Source organism: Pristiophorus japonicus, chromosome 4 (assembly GCF_044704955.1).
Source record: "Pristiophorus japonicus isolate sPriJap1 chromosome 4, sPriJap1.hap1, whole genome shotgun sequence".
Lineage (NCBI taxonomy): Eukaryota > Metazoa > Chordata > Chondrichthyes > Pristiophoridae > Pristiophorus > Pristiophorus japonicus.
This window is the reverse complement of record NC_091980.1, coordinates 164,475,550-164,487,599: the sequence shown is the minus strand read 5'-3', so window position 1 is coordinate 164,487,599 and position 12,050 is coordinate 164,475,550. Positions and strand designations below refer to the sequence as shown.

The window sequence follows — 12,050 nt, the reverse complement described above, 5'->3', positions numbered from 1 at the left end:
ATGTTTGGTGCTTTGACAATTTTGTAAAACAGTTTTCAGGCAAAGGAATCTCAAACCTTCTCCACACATTGACATCTCGGTCTGTTTGCACTGACCGCACACAATACTTGGACTACATAGAAACATAGAAAATAGGTGCAGGAGTAGGCCATTCGGCCCTTCGAGCCAGCACCACCATTCAATAAGATCATGGCTGATCATTCCTTCAGTACCCCTTTCCTGCTTTCTCTCCATACCCCTTGATCCCCTTAGACGTAAGGGCCATATCAAACTCCCTCTTGAATATATCCAATGAACTGGCATCAACAACTCTCTGTGGCAGGGAATTCCACAGGTTAACAACTCTCTGAGCGAAGAAGTTTCTCCTCATCTCAGTCCTAAATGGCCTACCCCTTATCCTAAGGCTGTGTCCCCTGGTTCTGGACTTCCCCAACATCGGGAACAATCTACCCACATCTAACCTGTCTCGTCCTGTCAGAATCTTGCATGTTTCTATGAGATCCCCTCTTATCCTTCTAAACTCCAATGTATAAAGGCCCAGTTGATCCAGTCTCTCCTCATATGTCAGTCCAGCCATCCCAGGAATCAGTCTGGTGAATCTTCGCTGCACTCCCTCAATAGCAAGAACGTCCTTCCTCAGATTAGGAGACCAAAACTGAACATAATATTCCAGGTGAGGCCTCACCAAGGCCCTGTACAACTGCAGTAAGACCTCCCTGCTCCTATATTCAAATCCCCTAGCTATGAAGGCCAACATACCATTTGCCGCCTTTACCGCCTGCTGTACCTGTTTGCCAGCTTTCAATGACTGATGAACCATGACACCCAGGTCTCGTTGCACCTTCCATTTTCCTAGTCTGCCACCATTCAGAGATCCTGTCTTCGCGTTTTTGACCCCAAAGTGGATAACCTCACATTTATCCACATTATACTGCATCTACCATGCATTTGCCCACTCACCTAACCTGTCCAAGTCCCCCTGCAGCCTCTTAGCATACCTTCCACCAATGCACTGTGTGTGCTGGCACAGCTGTATATGCTCAGTTGGGATCAACAAAACAGTGGAATCGATTACGTGTGACAAACCGCTCGGTTTCAGAGAAGAAAATCCTGCTCGCCCTCTTTGACTTTTTTGAGGAAGTGATATCCCAAGTGGTTGTTGGAAAATCCCACGATGTAACGTACCTGAACTTTCAGAAAGCTTTTGGTAAAGGACTTGTTACACAAGTTTAATGCAATGTGTATCGTTGGTAAAATTTGGAAGTGGTGGAAAGTGAGAAAGCAACAGGTTCTGTTCGGGGAGTGATGTCGGGCTGGGGCAATGTACTGAATGAGAGATCAGTACTGAGCCCCCTACTGATTCGAGTCCATTTAAACAACCTAGATTCAGAATCACAATGCAAGTTACTCAGATTAACAGATGATGCTAAATTGGGGGGTACAGTCAATTTTGAGGAAGCAGCCAAGGATTTACAGAAGGACCTAGACACATTTACAAGTCGGCAGGACTTTGTGGGTGACATTAAACACAAATAAGCGCAAAGTGCTGCGTATTGGAAGAAAATTGGGGACGTGCTTAATGTATGTTGAAGAGGCAAAGGAGATTAGGGGGTAATGGGAGACTTAACACTGTCCAATATCTGCAACAAAACAAATAGAATCCTGAGCTATATTGGCAATTCAGTCGAGGCCATCACCCTGATGCTCTATAGTGTTCTGGTCAGTTGGCACCTTCAGTATTGTGTTGAGTTCTGGTCACCGAGGCACAAGTGAAACAGTAGTGATACAGTGAAGGGCCACAAGCCGCAACTCCTGATATTTTTGTCTTTTAAAAACCGTGGGCTAGAAATTTGTCTGGGGTTGTGGAGGGGGTGGGATGGGAGGGAATAGGGTGGGGGGGGCGGGTGGCGATGGCCCATAATGGGCGGTTTCAGATCGGCTGCCCGTTCTGCACAGAACCTGATATTCAGCTCCATTGCAATCAGCAGAACTGAATATCAGGCGCTGCGTATAACGGGCGGCCGATCGGAGACCGCACGCTGTGTGCCGCTGCCTGAGACGACTTTCTCGGCCAGTTAATGCGCTCAGAGTTTAACAGCCAGCTAAACCAGAATTTGTAACAGGCTTATGTTACCAAGTTTGTTGTTATAGTCACGCTGGTAACAGGTAGAATGGTTATAGCACAGAAGGAGGCCATTCGGCCCATCACACCCGTGCCGGCTCTCTGCAAGAGCATTTCAGCTGGTCCCACCCTTTCCCTCATAGCCCTACAAATGTTTCTCCTTCAGGTGCTTATCCAATTCCCTTTTCAAAGCCACAACTGAATCTGCCTCCTCCACCCTTTCAGGCAGTGCATTCCAGATCATAACCACTCTCTGCATAAGAAAGTTTTTCCTTATGTTGCCTTTCGTTCTTCTGCCACTCACCTTAAATCTGCCCCCTCTGGTTCTTGACCCTTTCACCCATGGGAACAGTTTCTCTCTAGTCTGTCTAGACCCCTTATGATTTTGAACACCTCTATCAAATCTCCTCACTGCTCTGAGGAGAACAACCCCAATTTCTCCAGTCTATCCACATAACTGTAATCTCTCATCCCTGGAACCATTCTCGTAAATCTTTTCTGCTTCCTCTCTAAGGCCTTCACATTCTTCCGAAAGTGCGGTGCCCAGAATTGGACACAATACTCCAGTTAAGGCCCAAACCAGTGTTATATAAAGGTTCATCATAACTTCCTTGCTTTTGTACTCTATGCCTCTATTTATGAAACCTGGGATCCCGTATACTTTCTTTGAACCGCTTTCTCAACCTGCCCTGCCACCTTCAATGATTTGTGCACATATATACCCCAGGTCTCTTCGTTCATGCACCCCCTTTAGAATTATATCCTTTAGTTTATATTTCCTCTCCTTGTTCTTCGAAAATGTATCACTTTGTACTTTTCAGTGTTAAATTTCATCTGCTATGTGTCTGCCCATTCCACCAGCCTGTCTGTCTGTCTTGAAGTCTATCACTATCCTCCTCACTGTTCACTAGACTTGCAAGTTTTGTGTCATCTGCAAATTTTTAAATTGTGCCTTGGATACCCAAGTCTAAGTCATTAATATATATCAAGAAAAGCAGTGGTCCTAGTACCGACCCCTGGGGAACACCACTGTATACCTTCCTCCAGTCCAAAAAAACTACCGTTCACCACTACTCTCTATGTCCTGTCACTTAGCCAACTTCGTATCCTTGATTGAGAGGTCGAGAGGAGGTCTAACATTCAGTTTTCAAATATATGCAAACTTCATGATTGGTTCAGTTTGTATTTGAGAGATGAGTTCTTCATAATCCCGCCAGTCCTAACTCTTTTCTTGAGATATAAAAAAGAGGTTTCTGTTCAAGGCCTTTCGCAGTTGGAAAATACCGAGAAAGGGACAGTCTTTGGAATTTCAGAGAAGCCAAGAGGCTGTTTGGAAAATCTCAGAAGGGGGAGAATCACTATGCACTTAATAAAATCTCTTGGAATGATTAGAGTTGTGAATATTTATATATATATTGTTGTGAATGTTATTTTTGTCTATCCAAAGGAGTTTGATCAGACTTTCTACTGTAGATATATGACTGTTATATTATACACTAGTTTAAAATGTAATACATTTTCTTTCGTTTTTTCAATTTTAAACCTTCTGTTCTGCTATACTGCTTCCAAAGACTTGAGATCTTATGGAGGTATTAAATAGTCTAGCACCTAAAAGCAATTACCGAATAAAGTATTCTGTTCATTTTCCTGCCGTGTTACCAGTCTTATCTAGCTCTCCAGGCAAGGCTAAGTGCACCTAAAGTTTGGAGAGTTGGGGGTTATCAAAGAAAGAAAGTCTTTCATTTCAAAAGCGCCTTTCACGACCTCAGGATGTCCCAAAGTGCTTTACAGCCAATGAAGTACTTTTGAAGTGTAGTTACTGTTGTAATGTAGCAGCCAATTTGCACACAGCAATCTCCCACAAACAGCAACATGATAATGACCAGATAATCTGTGTTAGTGATGTTGACAGAATGATGCAAGATCCTTAAGTTTAAAAAGACGCAGAAACATAATAGTTACAATTTCAATTTATTTGGACATTTAAATGCTGAGAGAGGTTGAGCTTTTCTCTAAAGACTGGACTGAACATTGCATTATGTTTAACAAACTCTGACATACTGATAAAATGTTGTAATGTGCAGTGAATATCTGCTGCGAGGGGATATCATTGGAGATCGTGGAATTAGTAAAAAAAAACTGGTAGATAGCATTCAATGTTAGTGCGAACCGATACATTTTGATAGAAAAAATAATTATACTACGAATGGCAGAAGGTTGGATCATATAGAAGAGCAGATATATTTGGGATTTAAGTTCACAAGACATTAAGAGCAGCATCTCGAATGGATAAGGCCATGAAAAAAGCTAATGGAATACTTGAATTTTATAGCAAGAGATATCTAAAAGTCAAAATTTAATGGTGAATCTATATAAACCTTAGTAAGGCCACAGTTGGAGGAGGACGGAGTGCAGTGTTGAGCTTCACACTGTCGGAACCATGTTGAGGCAATAGAGCGGGTACAGTGCAGATTCACTAGGCTGAGGAAATACAAATGCATAGTAAAATTTGCAAACCGGGGCTGGTTTCATCTGACCAGAGAAGATTACAGGTGATTTGATGGAGGTGTTTCAAATTATGGAGGGATGAAACAACATCATCAACTTTTATTTATATAACGCCTTTAACGTAGTAAAACGTCCCAAGGGGCTTCACAGGTGTATTATAAGACAAAAATTTTACACTGAGCCACATAAGAAGAAATTATGGTAGATGACCAAAATGGTCAAGGAGGTAGGTTTTAAGGAGCGTCTTAAAGGAGGAAAGAGAAATACAAAAGCAGAGAGGTTTCGGGAGGGAGTTCCAGAGCTTGGGGGCTAGGCAGCTGAAGGCCCGGCCACCAATGGTTGAGCGATTATAATCAGGGATGCTCAAGAGGACAGAATTTGAGGAGCACAGATATCTCGGGGAATGGCGGGGGGGGTGTTGTGAGACTGAAGGAGATTACAGAGATGGGGAGGGCTAGGGCTGAGGCCATGGAGGGATTTGTAAACAGAGTAGATAGAAACGGACTGCTTCCATGGTGAGGGGTACAGAACAAGAGTCCATAAATATCAGATTAAACGCAAGAGATTTAGGATAGAAAGCAGAAAAAAGGTTTATAAGGGTTATAAGGCTGCAGAATGCATTAGCAGAGTTGGTGATTGAAACAGAAACTATTGTCAACATTTTACAATAGTGGGATAGGTATAGGAGAGGGGGAATAAAATTATTAGGGCTGCTGCTGATGTGGGAGATAAATGCCAGCACAGACTGGTTGGGCAAAATGGCCTGCCTCCATATTATAATTTCTGTTCAGCTCTATGCCACTTGCTGGTGGTATAGTTGCCCTACTGGAATTTAACGATGCTCCGCTCCACGCACTTTGAAGTAGAGAGTGCACATTCGAGAGGTTGGAAGGTGCCGATTCCATTGACACTGAGCGGGAAGGTATTTAATATGGTAATGTAAAGTCATTCTGCTCCTCTTAAGCAATTTATTTTCATATTTGCATTCTTTCCTAGATCTTGCCTCTGAGTTTAACAGAAAAGGTAAACTTCCAAACAATTATCCTCTCAATTTATCTCCACAGGGAAGGACATGACAAATTTGAGAGAAAAGAACACAGAACATCCAAGTACCGTCCACCAAACAAGAAGAAATAAGACGCAGAGGTCCGTGGCCCCTGGAATCTGCCACAATCAGACACTAAGGAAGTCGATCAGCACTTCAGCATTTGCACACATTCCTTATTTAATTAGCACTGAGCAAAGTGCAATAATACTCCTCACACATTGGCACACACAAGTGATGCAAGACTCACTGCTGTACCAGGTGCTCAACAAGCATACAGAGTTGCCTTTTTGTTGTTCCAAGTGATCTTGGATGTCTACTGTGCTGTAGCAATTCTTCGTGGATCTTGTGCATTGCTTAAGGTGACCACTGCAGCACCATGGGCAGGGAGCTCCGTGCCGTTACACGTTTTGCACGTTGAAGGGTTAAAAGACGCTGCAGCTTACTATACTGGAAGCTAACTTTCAATCGTTTAACTTAGAAATAAAGGGGTTGCAAGCAGTGATTTAAGTTAGAATTCTCTGCAATCAATTGTTGTATAACCGGCTGTATTATAACTTAAGCTGTCTCACTCCACTGAAACACACAACTTAATGGCCCAAAATTTCCGACATCCCGGGCCAGTACGAAGTTTCTACAGACCAGGGAAGGCATCGGAAAAGACGGTTTTAAGCGCACTAAACCGGCTTTTCCGATATCGGGAGCGAGGATGACAGATCGAGAGCGAGGACATTTCTACGGGCAAGATTGCGGGATTTACGCATATCTTGCCCGGCAAATGTCCTAAAAAATCTTGCGCCTGAAAAAGCTGGTGCATAGCCTACTTTTAGAAACATAGAAATTTACAACGCAGAAGGAGGCCACTTTGGCCCATCGTGTCCGCGCCGGCCGACAAAGAGCTGCATGGCCCTTGGTCAGCAGCCCTAAAGGTTACATATAAACCTATGAACAATGACGGAAAGGCAAAGAGCACCCAGCCCAACCAGTCCGCCTCACAACTGCGACAACCCTTATACTGAAATATTCTACACTCCACCCCAACCGTAGCCATGTGATCTCCTGGGAGAGGTGAAAACCAGATAAAATTCCAGGCCAATTTAGGGAGAACAAATCTGGGAAAATTCCTCTCCAGGAGATCACCCTGGCCGTATTCTATTCCCTGCAGTAATTACCATTATATCTGTGCCGTCCAACAAAAGGTCACCCAGTCTAATCCCAATTACCAGCTCTAGGTCCGTAACCCTGCAGATTACTGCACTTTAAGTGCCCATCCAACCATCTCTTAAAAGTGGTGAGGGTTTCTGCATTCACCACTCTTCCAGGTAGCGAGTTCCAGATCCCTCTGTTTAAAGAAGCCCCCTCCTCAAATCCCCTTTAAATCTTCCACCAACCACCTTAAAACTATGCCCTCTCGTAATAGACCCCTCCACCAATGGAAATAGACCCTTACTATCCACTATGTCCAGCCCCTCAATATTTTGTACACCTCAATGAGGACTCCTCTCAACCTCCTCTGTTCCAATGCGAATAAACCCAGCCTATCCAATCAGTCCTCATAACTAAGATTCTCCATTCTCGGCAGCATCCTAGTAAATCTCCTCTGCACCCTCTCTAATGCAATCACATCCTTCCTATAATACGGCGACCAGAACTGCACGCAGTACTCCAGCTGTGGCCTAACCAAGTATTATACAATTTAAGCATAACCTCCCTGCTCTTACATTCTATGCCTTGGCCAATAAAGGCAAGCATTCCGTATGCCTTCTTATCCACCTGGCCTGCTACTTTCAGGGATCTGTGGACAAGCACTCCAAGGTCCCTTTGTTCCTCTGCACTATTAAGTGGCCTACCGCTTAATGTATATACCCTTTCCTTATTAGCCCTCCCAAAGTGCATCGCCTCGCACTTCTCTGAATTAAATTCCATTTGCCACTGCTCTGCCCACCTGACCAGTAGATTGATATCCTCCTGCAGCCCATGACTTTCCTCTGTGTATCAACCACACAGCCAATTTTAGTGTTGCCTGCAAACTTCTTAATCATACTCCCTATATTCAAATCTAAATCGTTGATATATACCACAAAAAGCAAAGGACCCAGTACTGAGCCCTGCGGAACCCCACTGGAAACATCGTTCCAGTCATAAAAACATCCATCAATCATTACCTTTTACTTCCTACCTCCAAGCCAATTCTGGATCCAACTTGCCACTTTGCCCTGTATCCCATGGGCTTTAACCTTCATGACCAGTCTACCATGTGGGACCTTGCTAAAGTCCATATATACTACACCGTATGCACTATCCTCATCGACCCTCTTGGTTACCTCCTCAAAAAAATCAATCAGGTTAGTCAAACACGATCTTCCCTTAACAAACCTGTGCTGACCGTCCCTAATTAATCCTTGCCTTTCCAAATGCAGATTTATCCTGTCTTTCAGGATTTTTTCCAATAATTTTCCCACCACTGAGGTTAGGCTGACAGGTCTGTAATTTCTCGGCCTAACCCTTTTTCCCTTCTTCAAGAAGGGTACTACATTAGCAGTCCTCCAATCCTCTGGCACCATGCCCAGATCCAAAGAGGACTGGAAAATGATGGTCAAGGCCTCTGCTATTTCTTCTTTTACTTCGCTGAACAGCCTGGCGCGCGTTTAAAAACACACACAAACACAATAAAATTAAATTAAATAAACACATTGTATTGTTTAAAAACTCTAGCCACTAAAGTAATTTATTTTTAACCTGAATTATAAAACTTTAAAAAAATCGGAAATATATTGTTTTTTTTTCTAAGGCATTTATTAACTTTAATTTTAATGATGTGAGATCCGTTTTTTATTTATTTTTTTTTCCCATTAATAGCACTGAGAACTTGTAGTTACGCGAGTCTGAGTGCTATTAATGGGAATCTGTGAACTACTGACCTGATTGGCTGAGCAGTCACACGTGACTGCATCTTCTGCGTGGGAACCCTCTGGACAGGAGAGCGCTTTGCAGCGCGTGAAGAGAAGGCCTTCCCATCGGAATCCAGGGCATCTCCGAGACCACCAGGTACTTTCGTAAAAAATCTCCGGCTAGGAGGCAATTGCTCGCGGGAAGACCTCCAGAGGAATTTCTGGCCCAATGTATTGCTGAAGGAGGGAAAATCTTAACAATATATACTGCTATTTTATTAATGGGAGTGAATGGCATCTGTGTGTTTTGGAAGCCGTAATCTTTTTTAAAACCTCAGTCCGCCTCCTCGCTGTGTCCAATCTGTTCTCAGCTTCTATCAACACCAACTATCAGGAGATAGGCGAGAGTGAGTCTGGGATGACACTGCCTCGCAGGTTTCCTTCCCGTCCTGCTTGTGGGAATGTGTTTGTCTCGCACTTGATGCCCCCTCCCCTCCCCCACAGCGATGCAGTCAAATACAGGAACTCAGCAAAGTGACCGAACCAACAACAACAACAACAACTTGTATTTACATAGCGCCGTTAACATAGTGAATCGTCCCAAGGAGTACTATGCAATAAAAATTTGACACCGAGCCGCATAAGTAGAAATTAGCGCAGGTGAGCAAAAGCTCGGTCAAAGACGTATGTTTTAAGGAGCGTCTTGAAGGAGGAAAGAGAGGCGGAGAGGTTTAAGCAGGGAATTCCAGAACTTGGGGCCGAGGCAACAGACGGCACGACCACCGATGGTATGATCCAGCCTTGATCACACCATTAATTGAGCTGCCTGTCACCTCGACTGGACTTCACTCCTTGAATATTGTGTGATCCTGGAACTGCTCAGGGGCACCAATGTTCTGGTTCCAAACTCATCTCATGACTCTAAGGACTACTTGCACCATGGTCCAGAGCAAGCAGACGCAACAAGTTAGTGATCCACTGGAGATGATTTGGGCAAGCTCTTTGTTTGTTTCTATCAGTTCAGTCGAAGAAGCACCAGACACTAAATGCATCAATGTGCATTTGAAATTCACAGTAGCTAGTTAACCTGTTATTAAGATATGATTTGGACTGGAAAATTTCACATGTTGGTCCCAATTACTGCATATGGTTGCAGTAAAGGCATCTGTGTTTACTTTTGATTTTGAAATTTAGAATGTGTATCAGGTGATCTCATTGAAACATACAAGATGCTGAAGGGAATTGACAGGGTAAATGCTGAGAGTTTTTTTCCCCTGGCATGATTGTCTGGAACTAGGGGACACAGACTCAGGATAAGGGGTGGGCAATTTAAGACTGAGATGAGGAGGAATTTCTTCACTGAGGGCTGTGAATCTTTGAAATTCTCTGCCCCAGAGGGCTGTAGATGCTTAATATATTCAAGGCAGCGATAGATTTTTGGAGTCTAAGGAAATCGAAGGATATGGAGATCGGGCAGGAAAGTGGAGTTGAGGTCAATGATCAGCCATGATCTTATTGAATGGCAGAGCAGGCTCGAGGGGCCGTATATTCTACTGCTGCTCCTTCTTATGTTCTTTAACTTCCTAAATGATGAATAAGGCTAGTGCTCCCAAAGACTGAGTAGTTAAAGGAGCCATAGCTAATCTTAACGGGGCCAGCGGTGGGGCAGGACATTTAGCCTCGGATGAGAGAAGAACATGTCAGAGGTTCCTGCTCCTGATCAATATTTAGTAACCCCATTGTAAATAGGGTGAGTGTGCTGAATTATAACTTAAGATGTGTATAATCCATTGTAACAGACAAATTTATGCATTGTTAAAGGAGGGCGAATCTTAACTATACTGGTATTTTATTGATGGAGGTGAATCGCAACTGTGTTTTTTGGAAGCCGTTTTCTTTTTTAAAACCTCAGTCCTGGCATCACCGTGACCCATCTGTTCTCAGCTGCTACCAACACGAACTATCGGGGATAGGCGAGATGGAGTCTGGAATGACCCTGCCTCCCAGATTTCCTCCCCGTCCTGCCTGTGGGAATGTGTATGGCTCGTGCTTGCTACCTCCCCACAGCGACAACAGTCCAGGATCAGGCTCAGATATGCTGTCCCGCGGTTGACCAACATGCTGACACTGACCATCTGGCCTTGCTGCAGCGGGCCACTTGCCTGAAATGCCCAAGGACTGCTTGTGCATTTGAAACCCAAACCTCAGCGTGAAGTGAAGGCTTTACAAAATATATTAGGTTTTTAAAAAAGGAAAATAGCTGATACTGATGCTGACTTGCTTTGCAATAACCAACTCGTGATTACATAGAATTACTTAGAATTTACAGCACTGAAATAGTCATTCAATCCAAATGGTCTACGTCGGTATTTATGCTCCACATGAGCTTCCTCCCACTAATGTTCCCTTTAAATCTGGGGGGTGCATGGCCCCTTTACGTGGCTGCATGGCCCATTCAAATTATTGCGCGTATGCAGTTTTTCTTATTTAAAAGCCGATGAGCCTGAGGAGGACTGCAACAAATTACAAGTTGCAGAATTTATAATTGCCAAAGGAAGTTCAACACACAGAAATGCGAGGTTTTACATTTTGGTGGGAAGAATGGGGAGGTCACTTACTACTTGGAAGGTGCGAGTCTCAGTGGTAGAGGAACAAAGGGATCTCAGATACAAATACACAAATTACTAAAAATTGCGACGCAGGTTAGCAAGGCTATAAAAAAAGCAAACTCAGCACTAGGGTTTATTTCTAGAGATATAGAATTGGAAAAAGTAGGAATGTTATGCTAAACCTGTATCAAACCTTGGTTAGACCACACTTCCAGAGTACTGCATACAGTTCTGGTCACCATAATATAAATAGGATTTAGAGGCACTGGTGAGGGTGCAGAGAAGATTTACAAGGATGATGCCAGAAATGGGAGGGTATACATATCAGCAAAGGATGAACAGGGTGGGTCTCTTTTTTTCTCTTGGAAAAACAAGACTAAGGGGTGACCCACTAGAGGTCTTTAAAATTATGAAAGTTTTTGATGGAGTGGATAGAGAGAGAGAATGTTTCTACTGGTGGGGAAGAGCATAACTGGAGGCCATCAATATAAGATAGTCACCAAAACATCCAATAGGAAATTCAGAAAAATCTTCTTTACCCAAATACGGGTGAGAATATGGAACTTTACCACAGGGAGTGGTTGAAGTGAATAGTATAGATGCATTTAAGGGGAGGCTAGACAAGCATATGGGGGAGAAGGGAATAGAGGGTTATGCTGATAGATGTGGAAAGACGGCAAAAGGCTCGAGTGGAGGATAAATGCCGGCATGAACTAGTTGGGCTGTATGGCCTATTTGTGTGTCGTATATCCTATGTAATCCTATGAATTTTTACTTGAAGAATATTCCCCCTGCTCAGCCCCAATAACGTGCCTCTGCCCCCACCCTCCGAAGTGTAGCCTTATTGCAGTTCACCATTTCCCACATTGGCCATT

General features: G+C 43.6%; 1 protein-coding gene across 2 annotated transcripts in view; it reads left to right on the top strand.

Annotated features, from left to right (window-relative positions):
- The window catches only part of zfyve19 (zinc finger, FYVE domain containing 19), an 89,769-nt gene extending 83,589 nt beyond the window's left edge, over positions 1-6,180 (top strand). For both annotated transcript variants that reach the window (XM_070878780.1, XM_070878779.1), the window contains one exon: positions 5,695-6,180. In XM_070878780.1, the coding sequence (XP_070734881.1) occupies positions 5,695-5,767 (73 nt within the window). In that variant the 3' untranslated portion in view covers positions 5,768-6,180. The remainder of the gene's footprint in view (positions 1-5,694) is intronic.
- The last annotated feature ends 5,870 nt before the right edge of the window (positions 6,181-12,050 follow it).